Here is a 16,576-nt window from a genome sequence, read left to right on the forward strand (position 1 = left end):
TGTGGTAATATATACAACTCTATATCGTTATAACCGGATTGTTCGTGACTGCCAAACATATGTTGAACATCATCATCATCTCGAATCTTCCTTTGATAGAATTTTACCTGGTTATCTGCAAAACAAACTGGATTTTTATAGATGATCTGACCGACATTATTGGACTGCAACTTCTTTTCTATTCTTTGTTTTAGGTGTGAAAAATTTGATCGCCGATTTATTGTAAAACGAGTCACTTGTGTGTCTCGAAAACAAAAACCGAACAACTGATGATCAAATATTTCACCGTCAACATGTGCACTGATCATATATTGTTGTGTGGAAGACATTGTGTTGAATGGAATTGAACTAACTGATTTGTAAATCTTGTTCAACCGCAAAATATAAATACTCGGCAATGCATTAATAAATTCATAATAGTCTGTACAGACTTGACTATACTTGCACGCAAAGGAAAGACTAAACATAAAGAGGGAAGAGTGAAAAGATTGAAGATGGAAGAGTGAAAAGAATACTCAATACAGAGGGAATCAGGAATCTCTGTGCCCTAATTTATTCAGTGACCTAACACTAAACATAGGCGCCCATTCCCTTGGCAAAAAACATAGGCGCCAATGGTTTGGGCGCCTCTTCCTAAAATAATGCATAGGCGCCAATGGTGTGGGCGCCTCTTCCTAAGGCTTACACTTAGGCGCCTAGAGGAAGGGCGCCACCTCCTTGCATGTGAAAAATCACATGTAGGCGCCATTAGGAAAGGCTCCTCCTCCTATTGCATGTGATTTCTTCACATGCGCCTATGATTCCCTTATGCTACTTTTGTCATTCACACATGCTATGCTAGATTCCCTTTCACTTTGTGTCATTGATTTTTCCTCTTTTGTCATTCACTAGGTTTTTAACCTCTTATGCCGTTGCATGCAACCAATAGTAATTCATTATAGTTTCAAAACCTACTCATTTATTCATCTATAAATACCCTCTCATATCAACATTATCAAACCATCTTCATCACACTCTTTCCTTCTACCACATTTCTTTCATCTAACAAACTTAAGCTTTGCAAAATCGAATCATGTCTTTGTTAACTATGGGCGATGAACACAGAGGCACAATCGAGAATATCTCGACATTTGTATGTTATCTCTCTCTTTTAGTTACTATTTATGGATTACTTGTAATATCTCTGTGTTCTATGTGTTATACCTTTCAAACAAATCTCTTTCTTTTTTGTTTCTATTTATGGATTACATGTTGTACATATTTCTTTAGAATGTATTTCTTCTACTAATTGTATTTTTGTTTTTTTGTTATTAGGATCCGAAGCGGTTTAGATGTCGTGTACATGAATATGTACCCCACGATCCTTTAATAGAACCATATATTAGAGGATGTGGATTTGGAAATCTCCTAAACATTGTTTCGTACTCGGTGGACTACAAGTTCATCCTAGCTTTGTTGGAGAGGTGGAGACCCGAGACCCACACATTTCACCTTCCGATTGGTGAGTGTACCGTCACACTTGAGGACGTGTACATGCTGTTGGGCCTTCGTATAGATGGAAAGGCAGTCAATGGGAAAGTTAACCATGTCAACGACATATGCAATGAATTACTGGGTGCCCCTTTGTTAGACGACGAACCTGAGGGAGACACATCCAGTCAAGCAAGGGGGCAAGGTATAAATTTAAAATACCTTAGACAATATTATAACAGTATAGTACTGTCTGAAGATTCAACCGAGTATGAGAAGATAATAAAAACTCGGTGTTATATTATGATTTTATTTGGTAACTTTTTGTTTCCAGAAAGTACAGGTAATTCTGTGAATATAATGTATTTACCTTTATTACGCAACATCAATAAGGTAAACACTTATAGTTGGGGTTCAGCTGTGTTGGCCCATCTATATAGTGCATTGTGTAAAAATGCAAAAAAGAATACCTGTACTTTTTTTTCATGTGCTTATTTGCTTCAAGCTTGGGGGTGGTCTAGGATGCCGTCGCTCGCCCCAGAAAATGAACGTCCATTCGCGTTCCCCTTTGCAACCAAGTAAGTCTACCACTTTACTATTTACCATTTTGTTAATTATATGTATTATTTAAATTAACAGTAAATAATATTTTTCACTCCTTTTTTTTATCTTAGGTGGTCAGTAAGGGGAATGAACTACAATAGGTGTCCGAAACACGCTATTGTAGTCTATCGAAATCTATTGGATCACATTGGACATGACGATGTAATACTCCTACCAAACTATAGTTAATCTTAAAATAGTTCTCAAATTATTTCTCATCTAACGATTTCTTATTTTTTTCCAGTTTGTATGGAGGCCATATCTGGGTCTGGATCATGATGTGAACCATGACGATGCTGCAGTTTGGACAGCGAAGACTCCAATTATCCGATTCACTACAGTTGAAATGCACCAAAGTGACAGGGTCAAACTGCAGTTCGGAATGGTACAACATATCCCAGAGTCTCCCACATGTTTGGGAATTTGGCATCAAAAAAGGGTCGATGCACAGTGGGATTTTTCGGACTGGAGAGACTTTGCAAAAGACATGTGTCGTCAATGGAGAAATAGACGACAACACATCCTCAACGAACCAGTCATCCAAGGTGTAAGACCGACTCAACAATATATGGCATGGTTTAGGTCTGTAACAACTCAGCAATTCGTATCTGAGCCGCGGTATTTGATGGATCCGCGCCAACTTGCTTCGTCATCGTACGTCCCACAACAATTCCCCACCCAACACCAATGTGAACCCACCCAAACCCAACAACCAACCACACAACATCAACCGACCACATACTCAAACCAACCAAACACCCAACATCGCAACCCGTTCATGCCAACCACCCAACAACGAACCATCCAACGTCGCAATCCCTTCATACCACCCACCCAAACACAAAACCAAGAACCAAACCCCGCAACCACAACCGTCTATACCACCGATGATTCATATGGGTCACGTCATCCTAGCCCCCCACCATTTAACACCCAACCACTGTTTAACTATAGTACGCCCCAAGAACCATTGCTTCGTTTTCAAAACGACTCAATGACCCAATTTGGGCAACTATACTGTCCCCAATTCACCCAATCCACCCAACCCCAACGCCCTAACTACGATGACATGGGCACCGAACTCCATTACGGAAGCGCCGTTGGCCACAGCCCCTCCGGGTATTGGGAGCAAATGATGACACATCTTTCGAATACCGCCGGAACCTCTGCCGGACCTTCCAACCAGCCATCGCTCGATCAGGTCAGCACCCAAAGACCACAAACACCTCAAGAAAATCGTGGGAGACCTCGGAGACAACCTAACGCACCGGGATGTGGAACCGGGGGACGTTATAATCGGGCGGGTCATTAGGGTTTTGGTCATTCTAATGTAATCATTTTTTATATATTTAATGAAGTCATTTTATTTTTATTTTTATTTATTACGTATTAAATAATTAATATGAAATATTAAAAAAAAATATACTATAAATAATTATAATTAAAAAAAAATTCAAAAAAAAATTAAAAGGCACACACAGGCGCCAGCCTTAGGGGCGCCTCCCTTTGTGGGAGGCTAAGGCGCCAACCCTAGGGGCGCCTCCCTTAAGGGCACACAAGGGCGCCAACCCTAGGGGCGCCTCCCTTAAGGGCACACAAGGGCGCCAATCCTAGGGGCGCCTCCCTTAAGGGGGCTCTAACTAAGGCGCCTGCCCCTTTGACGCCTGCCTTTAAGGCTCCTGAAATTTTTAAGGGATGCGCCCACTCCTCCGGCGCATCCCTTAAAAAACATGGTTATTTTGGAAAATATTTTGAAAACCCGGTTATTATCGTATTTAAATTCAAAATCATGGTTATTTTAAAAAAAAATTCCCATTCTACCAAATTCATCCAATTAAAACTGATCAAACAAATAGTTGAGAAATAATCTTTTTTTTTTATGGGACCTCTTACTTATCCTTTACATATAAAATTTGTTTTTTACATAATAATCATCTCTCAATATATATGTTTGTTTATTAAAAGACCTCATTTGTTTACTCACACGACACCAAATGAAGTGTTGCTTATTAAAATATCTTTTTTTTTGTTGGAGACTGTATCATATAAATACCATTTATATCTTTCAATTGCCTACTACAACAATAACAATTGAATGTATCATATAAACAACTGAATCCACTTTTGTAAAGACGTGTTCTTAGTTAGTTTTATACCTCATTCTCCATTGTGACTGGTTATATTATAATGCAGAATAATTTTTTTCAATTGTAGCATTAAGATCTGTCGAGCACCACTTGAAAAAACACATAGCCGAAGCTTGGTCAGAGACTCGTCGGAATCTGCATATTCCACCAGAATCTTCATTGTATTCTTGAGCTTCATCAGTTAGAACTTCAAACTCGCATCATTTCTATGGTTTCTTGATACGATCTTGTTTTTGCACCCATACAGAATCATATCCTCATACTTACATGCCTCAATTTTTCACCATTGCCATTTAATTTAGCTTTTAGGGTTTCATTGTTCTTCACATATTGGTGAAATTGTTGTTGTTGTGTGATGTTGTGCTTATAGTAGTCTACGCCATGTCTGATTTTCATTCTTTAAGCTTTGTTCGATTTGATCTTTGATGAATTATTGTTGTTGTTCTTTGATGAATGTTCATGAACATGAGAGAGAATGAGGGAAGAGAGATGGAAATAATGAGTTTGATATAATAATAAGAACATATGCCACATCAGGCCAGGTGTATGTCAAGTGGTCTTCTATTCTAACTTTGACTGACGGAGCAAACAGAAAGGACTAATGTGGCGTTGTTTGAACAATTAAAGGATCACCTTTGAACCTTTTAAAATTGAGGGATCAAAATGGACCCCGAGATAAAGTTAAAGGACCAAAAAAAGTATTTTACCTTTTATTTATTTGGACTATAAGAATCATCTTTAACTAATTTAATCTAGTTTTAAATAAAGTATCTCAATTTTTTTTAATTCCAATAAGTTCTTGCATTCTATTGTTTGAACAGTGTTGGGCATTTCGCACTAGAATCAATAACGAATAAATTGACGAAGATGATCATTGTGTATAATTTTCTATATCGGTGGTTATGGTTTTTAGTTAATAGAGAGTTGTTTGCAAAAAAGTTAGCACTCTAACACTTGAGTCAATGTTTGAATGAGGTGGAATTTTTTAAGTGTGTAAAAGAATACATGAGTGTGAATCACAATCCCGCTTATATAGAGAAGACAATTAAAATCGTTCATGGGTTGTAAAAAACTACATCAGTGTGACTTGGGATCCACATGTGTACAATGTATCATTGAAAGGAGCACCATCTGTGAGATTGGACCTATGAATTAAGTCGATTATAATCGACATTTTGCTAGTCCAGAACAGTTGACCTCCAAGTCTTTGATTAGCTTTGAAACAAAGAGTGTTGAAGTAGGAATTAGTGAGACTGGTCTGAGAATAGGTACCGTTGAGATGTATTGTCAATTGAGAAGTTCCACCAGGAAGAGAGAGCCTCGATGTGGCATTAAGTAGGAGTACTTGATATTGAGAACATGCACATTTAATGTTTCTTGTGCAGACACAAAATTGCTATTATGGAGGTTTCCACGTGCACCCACATGCGAATGATAGGGAGGTGGTGCACACAAGTGTACTAAAGTGAACTCAAGTGCAGTTATAAGTTCGGGACTTCTTTTGTCTTATTGAATGCGATTTTTGATCTTCTATTGATTCATGATCATTGAAATTAACTCTTTTCATGCTTATAAAAGGGGAACTTTAGTTTCATTTTCATGTTTCAACTTCTTCATCTTGTGTGCTATCAGAGAGAGTTTGTTTCTACTTCATTTTGAACTTGTTGCAATTTCTGGATTTCAGATCATCATTTCGAAGCTTCTTTTTAATTCTTCACTTACGTTTACATCTAATTGCATTACTTAAGGTATTTTCTACTTCTCCTTCCTTCTTTAAATTCTTCATTTTTAAATCTTCTTCGAGTATGTAAGACCCCAATTTTGATCCTAAGATCCCTCATGACATCATAACATTGCATTTGCATTGCCTCAAGGATCTTTAGCATCTTGGTTCCCTTTGCCTTTGGGTGGGACTCCTTGTGATTGGTTTGAGATCACCAAGCATGCTTGAATTATACATCATTGTTTCTCTTACTTTTGTTTACTAACCAAAAGCACAAAAATGTGTCACTAACATCTTTTGTTTGAAGCTTGAGTATCATCCAAGACACATTGTGGATTTTATTTAGATGATCAGTCAACACAAGGGAATGGCTTAAGATACTTCCAACAGGTTCAAATGGGGTCTATTTGTCAGTCAAAACGTTAATCTTGAAGGAGCAAAAGTTTGTTAATGAGCTGTCATGCTCACTAGGCGAGCAGAATGAGTCGCCTAGCGAGTCCCAAGAAAAGCCACCAAAATCACCTACGCTCAGAGGAATTTCTTGAACTGTCATGCTCGCTAGGCGAAGCCCACGTGTTTAAGAAAAAACGAAGAAAAAAAAGAAAAAAAAACGAAAAATATAAATAAATAAATAAAAAATAACAGAAAAATTTTGGACTTGGGCCTCTCTCATTTGAGCCCACAGATCCATAAAAATCAGGTTATAAATTCAGAGTTTCAGTGAAACAAAAGACAATTCTATTCCTATTACCCTGGAAGGAAAAAGATAGGGAGAGAAGAGCTAACAGAGTTCAGAGCAACCTCCATAGACTGAAGGGAACTCATCTGCAAAGAACCAATTCCCTCTCATATAAACCCTAAGAGTGCTTTGCAAAGCCAACCGGGCAATTCAATTTTATTCGATCTCTCCAGTCAGGTTTGCCTTATTCCCATTACTTTATGCTTTTAATTTGAATGCTCTGAATGTATGAGGTATTATGGGTGAATTTGATACCCTTTTGATGCATGTGTTTGACAAGAGGTTTAGGCCTCCTACCCTTGGTTGCTTTATGTGAGCTTTTTGTGAATTTTAATGGCATGATTCATGTCGTTACATTTTGATTTGGGGGCAACTCTTGATTACCCTATCTTGTTTCTCTAACCTGTTTGTTGAGTTTTGTTTTGTGAGGGCTCATATGACTCTTGCAGAGATGGCTTGCCTGGTGTTCCACTTTATTTGTGGGGTACCACCTGGAGGTCTATTCCGATTACCTGTACTGACTCGCTTTCTTTGATGGTGTTTAGATTGGAAGAGTCTTTGGGTTTCTTATTTATCTAATTGTTGTTACTTCGGATCTTTATCCGTACGATAGATCTCTCAATCCCTTTACTTTTCCCGCATGTTACCGATTTCTTAGGTTTCGTATAGCCTCTCGTGGCATGTCATTTAAGGTAGCGCGGTTCCTTCATCAAGGACTGCCTTTTTGCATGAGCATCCATAAACACCCCAAACTCATTGATTTTTCTTCTCCTAAGAACACGTTTACTCCTTCTACTACAGGCGAATAAGTCTCCAAAGGTCGAGCATCCGGTAGATTGCGTAGTAACGTCGTTCAACCCTTACCCCGTAGTTAGTCGAACTACGTTTTGCTCTGATTTTCATCCCATATGAGATACGTAGGCATAAGACATGATGTCTTAACGAGCACACTCCTCTTTAACCCATAGGTAGCCGAGCTACGAAGACTCTGATTCTCAGATTCAGATGAGATACGTATGCAGTGGATGCGACGTCCGTGCGAGTCATTTTCTTTTGACCCTTCTTTTAGTAAGTAGTACATTAGATAAACATACACGCTTTTCTCATCCCTTCAATCATGTTTGCACAAATAAATTTTCACAAAAACAACAACCTTTGCAACAAATGTGAAAAGGGCTCCCTAGGAGTACCTAGGATGCTTTGGGTGCCTAATACCTTCCCATTGCATAACCAACCCCCTTACCCAGATCTCTGACATTTTTACTAGTTTTTGATTCGATAAAACTTTTAGGTTTTTGTTTGCTTTCTAACCATTCCTTTGGATAAATAGAAGTGCGGTGGCGACTCGACTTGTATGATTTACCTTGGATTTAGTCAATATCTCTAATGGTAACGAATACCCCGCTACAGAAAAGTGGCGACTCTGCTGGGGATATGTATTTTCCTAGTGGGTTTTGCCTACTTTTCATATTTGTTGTATTGTATTGTATATTTTTTTGTGTGACATATTTTTGTGCAATTTGGGATTACTGTATTATATGTAATGATTGAATTGTTTGAATATTAATTCCTTGTATGCTTGGTGATCTTTGTGAGATGAGTTCTATACCCGGACTCGAGTGCACTTAGGATAGGAGAATGGCATAGTCTTGTCGACTTGTGTGGAGTTATTCCTTAGCAAGTTGACTTGCAAGTCCATTCACTTGGTGGAGGTTATGTTGGGATCAATAATGTCACACAAGTAAGTTGTGGTTAGACATTACTCTTTCCAATATAGACCTTAGAAGCCAAGGACCTTAGTTTATACCAAGCCCATCTTGGCATATTCTTAGGATGTAGTGCGAAAGTCGTTCAAGTGTAAGATTTGATACGATTGTTACGCGATACTACACTCATAAGAGTCTCTCTTGAGAATATTTTTGGAATACGAGTAGTCGTCTATCCGATAATATCCGAAAGATGGGATGATGACTATGGGAACCTCTTGTAGAACATGTTTGGCAAGTTTAAACCCTAGTACACTCCCTTTTGGGTGGTTCTTAACCTAACTCCATGCTCGTGACTTACAACAAACCCTTGATTCATGGTTGGATCCGTTCATGAATCCTTAATATCAATGGAACTTGGGTGTTGATAAGGTGTAAACCATAATCCACCAAAATGGATGATTGATATTAAGGATAACATGATCCATCCCATGACCTTTGTTTGGTGTGCTTTGCTTGATCCTTGAGTGTGATTGTTGCATTCATGCATTCATGCACCCATTTGCATCCATATCATCAATAAATAAGAAAATTTTCAAGGAACTTAAGAGGTTTATTTGCAAAATTTTCAGACATGGAAAGACAAAGAAGGAATACAAAGAAGTACAGTTTCAGACAACCAGACTTGAAAGAGTTAAGGAATTTGACATCTTATGTATTAGATCCCTTGGGTTTCAAAGCTCGTTTTGGGAAGCTTCTTCCTCTTCTGACTACTCAGGTGGATGAAGGATTGGTGAGTGTATTGGTGCAGTTTTATGATCCCTTGTCCCGTTGCTTCACGTTTCCGGATTTCCAGCTTTTGCCTACCCTTGAGGAGTATGCTTACCTTGTGGGTATACCTATTCTAGACCAGTTGCCGTTCAGTGGCTTGGAGAGTATTCCTACTTCTCAAGAGATAGCTGACATGTTACACATAGATGAATTTATTGTTGGTGCTCATATGACTACCAAAGGTGGAATTCAAGGTCTCCCTTATGAGTTCCTCATTGCTCAAGCTACTATATATGGGAAGGCCATGAGTGAGGATGCCTTTGAAGCCATATTTGTACTTCTCATCTATGGATTGATATTGTTCCCCAACATCGACAAGTTTGTGGATGTGAATGCTATTAGGATCTTCTCTACTCTTAATCCCGTTCCGACTCTGTTGGGCGATACCTACTTCTCTTTGCATATGAGGAATGCAAAGGGTGGTGGCGCCATTGTGTGTTGTTTGCCTCTGTTGTATAAGTGGTTTATTTCTCACTTACCTCAGAAAATCGCTTTCAAGGAGAACAAGGAATGTCTACGGTGGTCCACGAGACTTATGTCTCTCACTAATGATGATATATCTTGGTATAACCATGTGTATGATGGTGTGCGGATTATTGACTCTTGTGGCGAATTCTCCAATGTACCTCTTCTTGGTACATGTGGTGGGATTAACTACAATCCTGTTTTGGCACGTCGGCATCTTGGGTTCCCCTTAAAGGATAAACCCAATAACATTCTGTTAGAGGGTGTATTCTCTCAGGATGGTAAAGATCCCCAAGGCTTGAAAGCTAGGATGGTCCGCGCTTGGCGCAAGATTCATAGGAAAGGAAGGAAAGAGTTGGGTCCTAAGAATTGCATCGCTATGGAGCCTTACACTGATTGGGTTAGGAAGAGGGCGTCTGAGTATCTCATGCCTTACGAGTATCTGAGACCTACATCTATGATTATGGATGGGCCTTCAACCCTCCCTAATCAAGGAGTAGGGGAGTTGAGAGACGAAGACCGTTCACGTGCCTGGATCCGTGAACGTGAAGAGTTGCTTCAGCAAATTAAAGAGAAGGACGCGTTGATTGAGTTTCTTGAGCATCAGGTTATTGATGACCCTGATGATGTATGTACTTCTCTACTTCCTCAGTCTTCTAAGTTCTGGAAGAGGAAGTATGATCGACTCGCCAAAGAGAAGGCCGATATGGAGGCAGCCTACGAGAGGGAGGTGAAGAGGCTTCGCGCATCTTATCTTCCTGTGTCCCGAGCTTTAGATGATTATTTCTAGGGATCCATAGGACGATTATTTTCCTTTTCTCTTGTACATGATTGACGATGCTTCACTTCTTTTCCCTGATATTATTTGATGAGATATTTCCGTATGTGATAAAACGCTTAATATTTCCAAAATTTGCAAATAAAACTCTAAAGTTCCTTTGAAATAAAAAACAAATCATATGCACAAGCATTGCATGCATCATATGCATAAGCAGGTTTTGTTTCCGGTCCCTTGCCCTGTGGTCTAACTCTGTGTCCTTCATTTATTTTGAAGACAAGCTGACTCACCGGTACTACACTAGAGCCAATATTTCAAGACTAATGGATCACTTAGAGCAAGAGAACCGCGAGCTAAAGGAGAAAGGGCTCTCCTAGTTAGTCATTTGTCTTCCTTCTCTTATATAGATGCTGAGGTTGAAGTTGGAACTCCTTTCCAAGCGTTATCTATTGCTGAGCCTATTGAGAAAAGAGCTCTTTCATTTGCTTCCTACAAAGATACAAAGTTGGCCATTGAGCGTGGTGCAACCACTGGTCTAGGAAAAATGATTGAGTTAGAAGACAATGAGTCCCGGGCTGGCATAGGTTTTTCTTCTGGTACTTTCAACAAGCAAGGGTTATTCAAGAGTGGAGGTTTCATCCACACTGGTCTAGATGAGGAGGCTGCTGCCGTTTTAGAAGAAGATACAAAGGATTCTGGCAATTTCATCATCCCTGGAGGGGTCTGCAACAATTGGGTCGCTGTGGATATTCCAACAGTTGTCCATAAGTCAACGTAATGATCACTTTGTTTAAAAACCCTTCTCCCATGCCAAAATGAGGAGTGATGACATTGATGGCACATAAGTACAATGATATTTTCATTCAATAAATTCATGTTAAATGTTTGTTTTTCCCATTTTTTCCCTTTTTGTTTTTGCATGAAATTGGTGATCACATAAAACCCTAAAAAATAAAATAAAATCAACCTTCTCATCTGCATAATGATTTGCCTTGTTTGAATTCTAAAGCTTTTCATATCCAAAAATCATTATGCAGGTTGATTTCTAAACCCATTGAACATAATGACCTAACACCATCTCCCAATTTTGAATTCCCTGTATTTGAGGCAGAGGAAGATGATGTTGAAGAGATTCCTGATGAGATCACCCGACTACTTGAGCATGAAGAGAAGATCATTCAGCCGCATCTGGAGAATCTGGAAACAATCAACTTGGGGTCTGAAGATTGTGTGCGAGAGGTAAAGATTGGGGCACTTCTGGAAGAATCTGTTAAGAAGGGGTTGATTAAGTTGCTACGAGAATATGTTGACGTCTTTGCCTGGTCATATGAAGACATGCCTGGTCTAGATACTGATATTGTGCAACATTTCCTACCTTTAAAGCCTGAGTGCATGCCTGTAAAGCAGAAGCTCAGAAGAACTCATCCTGATATGGCAGTGAAGATCAGAGAGTAAGTTCAGAAGCAAATTGATGCGGGGTTCCTGGTGACTTCTATATATCCTCAATGGGTGGCCAATATTGTGCCCGTGCCTAAGAAAGATGGAAAAGTCCGGATGTGTGTGGACTATAGAGACTTGAATAAAGCTAGTCCGAAAGATGATTTCCTTCTACCACATATTGATATGTTGGTAGATAATACAGCTAAATTCAAAGTCTTCTCGTTTATGGATGGATTTTCCGGATATAATCAGATTAAAATGGCACCCGAGGATATGGAGAAGACAACATTCACCACACCTTGGGGAACATTCTGTTATCGAGTGATGCCCTTCGATTTGAAGAACGCCGGAGCCACGTGTCAACGAGCTATGACTACCTTGTTCCATGACATGATGCATAAGGAGATTGAGGTGTATATTTATGATATGATCGCTAAGTCAAGATTGGAGGCTGTACTCCCTGTAAAGGTGGAGATCCCATCAATGAGAGTCTTGATGGAAGCCAAGTTGATTGATGCTAAATGGGTTCAAAGTTGTTATGACCAGCTGAATTTGATTGAAGAGAAGAGATTGACTGCCATGTGCCACGGTCAACTATATCAGCAAAGGATGAAGAAAGATTTTGATAAGAAGGTCAAGCCTCGTGTGTTCCAAGAAGGTGACCTTGTGCTCAAGAAAGTCTTGTCTTTCGCGCCCGATTCCAGGGGCAAGTGGACTCCAAACTATGAAGATCCATATGTTGTTAAGAGAGCCATTTCAGGCGATGCTTTGATACTTACAACTATGGATGGGGAGGATTTCACTCGTCCTGTGAATTCAGATGCAGTCAAGAAATACTTCGCCTAAAAATAAAAACTGAATAGCTCGCTAAGTTGAAAACCCGAAAGGGCGGCTTAGGCAAAAATGAGTGTCTCGGTGGATTGAAAACCCGAAAGGGCAATCCAGGCAAAAGTTAGAGACAAAAAAAAATATAATAATGATATATGTATCCCGCTAGATTGAGTACCTCATCCTAGGGCAATCTAGGCAAAAATTAGGGAATTGGCAAGTAACTGCATCCTGACAAGACTTTGTTCTACAATTGTCGTCCGTCAGAGATCCTTGCTCATTATCAGCCAAAGCTTCAAATACATCGGATTCAGAATTGGTGGAGAAATGGTCATTATGTTCAATGTAGCCCTTTTCCAATATATATCACCAATTTCAAATTTGTAAAGATCTATGAAGTCTTGCCATTCGCAGACTACCATTCTATCAAATAAATTTGAGCCTTTTATCCAATTATTGGCACTCTTATCTGTTTCTATTCAACAAATGTTTTGCATGTTTTGATTAAGAAAATATCATTGTTTTAAACGATCAAATTTTTTATAATTTGTTTTTAAACAAAGTGAACATTCACAATGACGAAAGGATACTTAGGAGATCCTCAGTGCTCTCCCAAGGGTGGTACGATCCCCAACAGGGTAAGATTTTTGTCCATATTCCTGGCATGACTGTATCTCCTCCCTCCGGAACCTCTTGTGGTTTACCCTACCAAGTGGATTGCTTGTTGAGAGTCACCTCTCTTCCCTTCAGCAGAGTAGCAATCTTTCTTCCTCAGCAGCTTGGATCTCTTTGGGCAAGAGAGGCATTTGGTGGTTGATCCCGATAAATCCTTTATCTCCTCGGATAAATTCCCCAGTAGAGTTGTTGGTGTGGTGGACCTTGTCTGTGATAACTCTCGTCCCCAGCTGGAATGATTGATGATTCATCCCCTGCAGAGTACTTTGCGTCCTGGTATCTCTGATCCCCAGCAGATTGGATACTCTCCGGTGAATTTGGCTTTCTCTCTTGAGATGTAGTACCGGGTGGTTGATTCCTGGACCTGGTTGTGTTAGATATGTCTGTTTGTCAGCATACATCATACATAAACCACGCATATTCATGCATAATTATAACATTCAGATATTCATGTTGCATTCTTTGCCATATATCGTTGTTTGCTGTCTCCTGCTATTTGGTGATATACTTCCCAGAGCAGATGTGTGTGTTTGATCTCTCCATATATAGTCAGCTCCATAAGCAGAAAGCGTCTATCCTTTCTTCCATATTTCCCACCGGGTTATATCCTCGTGGATGTCGATTGTTTTTGTTCCTTCCCAACACATATACTGGGATGGTTTTCCCTATTGAGTTATATCCTCACCGAGACAAGTCTTGATTTGGTGTGCCTATCTAGTTTGATCCTAGATCGGTCTCTTGAGACTCTTTTCCTGTTTCCCCGTGGTAAATGAATAATTGCTCAATAATTAGCAATTATTATCCCCGGCGGAGTCTGTGGTTCTCTACCCTCATACCGGTAGTTGTAAACCCTATTTCTTCCCTTTTTGCAGAGTAACTATTTTTGCTCATCTTTAATTGGTTTCAATTATCATCATCCAATATTCGGTGTTGATATCCCCTCATCTGCTCGGATAATTGCCCTGATTACGCAATTTATCCCCAGCGGGTCATCTCTCGTCTACCTTGTTGTTGTTGGTAACGATTGTTTCTCCCCTGAATTGGTCATCATTATATACCTAGTTTCGGTATCCCGATGCCTTTTCTTTTCGGTCGATTTATCCTTTATTAACCCAATAACCGGTTGTGGATAATCGTCCATGCGAGTATATTATCTATGTTCTGACGGTAATAGATAGTATATCTCATGCACTCTCGGGTCTGAAGCCTTTTGTTCTTCCCCAGTTGAGTAAGATTTGTATCCCCTTTGTGGAGTCGAATATCCATCCTGTAATCGAGTTTGCTTTTAGCCCTCTTTTGGATGATGAGTGTTTTGGGAATATTCCCCAATTCACGCCTTGGTTGGTCACCTATTATATGCGCAGTAACCGGTATCCCTGGTGTTCCTTCCTCTCTACTCCCTATTATGACTTTTTGTCCCCTGTGGAGTCAGAATCCCTGAGTTGAAGTATACCTTTTAGGTTTTCCTCAGACGTTTTGAAGTTTTGATATCTCTCACCCTTATACCGGTCTTGGATATTCATCTCTTCCTGAGCATGTTGTATCTCTCACCCTCATACCTGACGTTCAGATCACATGTCTCCTTGAGCTTATTACCCAGTAACCGATAATACCTCGTCCCGCTGCTTCCCCAGGAGTGTCCTTGACATCCCCAGCGAAGTCCCTTAGTGGATTATTTTCATCCGGATTTTATCCGAAGTATCCGTTGTGGATAGTTTTTTGCTGTATTGGCATATTCCCCAATACATGCATCTTCGAGTCAGCTCGAGTCTTTCCATTGGATCTTTTCCCTTTGGAATTCTGTTCCCCACGCTTTGAGTCGTGACCTGCTAGCGCATTTTTATCCCTTTTCTATCCCCAGGAGAGTCCCCAGGGTCTTGGTCCCATGGAGTGAATTGCTCAAATGGATTATCAGTGGCTTCTGATTTCTTTGCTTTTGTGGACACATATCTCCATAGAGTGCTACCATTTTTCATACCTACATTTGCATCATGAGGTCTCTTAGGGACCAAAATTCGTCTCTTTGTTATTATTTAAGCCCATTCTACCCCGTCGAGACGAAGATTTTAACCTTCACTTCTCCGGCTAGAATGACCTTAAATAGGGACATCTGTAAGACCCCAATTTTGACCCTAAGATCCCTCATGGCATCATAACATTGCATTTGCATTGCCTCAAGGATCTTTAGCATCTTGGTTCCCTTTGCCTTTGGGTGGGACTCCTTGTGATTGGTTTGAGATCACCAAGCATGCTTGAATTATACATCATTGTTTCTCTTACTTTTGTTTACTAACCAAAAGCACAAAAATGTGTCACTAACATCTTTTGTTTGAAGGTTGAGTATCATCCAAGACACTTTGTGGGTTCTATTTAGATGATCAGTCAACACAAGGGAATGACTTGAGATACTTCCAACAGGTTCAAATGGGGTCTATTCGTCAATCAAAACGTTAATCTTGAAGGAGCAAAAGTTTGTTCATGAGTTGTCATGCTCGCTAGGCGAGCAGAATAGGTCGCCTAGCGAGTCTCAAGAAAAGCCACCAGAATCACCTACGCTCAGAGGAATTTCTTGAACTGTCATGCTCGCTAGGCGAAGCCCACGTGTTTAAAAAAAAATGAAAAAAAAACGAAAAATATAAATAAATAAATAAAAAATAACAAAAATTTTTTGGACTTGGGCTTCTCTCATTTGAGCCCACAGGTCCACAAAAATCAGGTTATAAATTCAGAGTTTCAGTGAAACAAAAGGCAATTCTATTCCTATTACCCTGGCAGGAAAAAGATAGTGAGAGAAGAGCTAACAGAGTTCAGAGCAACCTCCAGAGACTGAAGGGAACTCATCTGCAAAGAACCAATTCCCTCTCATATAAACCCTAAGAGTGCTTTGCAAACCCAACCGGGCAATTCAATTTTATTCGATCTCTCCAGTCAGGTTTGCCTTATTCCCATTACTTTATGCTTTTAATTTGAATGCTCTGAATGTATGAGGTATTATGGGTGAATTTGATACCCTTTTGATGCATGTGTTTGACAAGAGGTTTATGCCTCCTACCCTTGGTTGCTTTTTGTGAATTTTAATGGCATGATTCATGTGGTTACATTTTGATTTGGGGGCAACTCTTGATTACCCTATCTTGTTTCTCTAACCTGTTTGTTGAGTTTTGTTTTGTG

At 39.7% G+C, this 16,576-nt stretch overlaps 1 protein-coding gene across 1 annotated transcript in view; it reads left to right on the forward strand.

Moving 5' to 3' along the window:
* Nucleotides 1-1,002: 1,002 nt before the first annotated feature.
* Nucleotides 1,003-16,576, forward strand: part of LOC127102830 (serine/threonine-protein phosphatase 7 long form homolog) — a 50,979-nt gene continuing 35,405 nt past the window's right edge. The window contains exons 1-2 of the mRNA XM_051040158.1: nt 1,003-1,132; nt 1,315-1,739. Of these exons, the coding sequence (XP_050896115.1) occupies nt 1,073-1,132; nt 1,315-1,739 (485 nt within the window). The 5' untranslated portion in view covers nt 1,003-1,072. The remainder of the gene's footprint in view (nt 1,133-1,314; nt 1,740-16,576) is intronic.

The sequence above is a fragment of the Lathyrus oleraceus genome, chromosome 7 (genome assembly GCF_024323335.1).
Source record: "Lathyrus oleraceus cultivar Zhongwan6 chromosome 7, CAAS_Psat_ZW6_1.0, whole genome shotgun sequence".
Taxonomy (NCBI): Eukaryota; Viridiplantae; Streptophyta; class Magnoliopsida; order Fabales; family Fabaceae; genus Lathyrus; species Lathyrus oleraceus.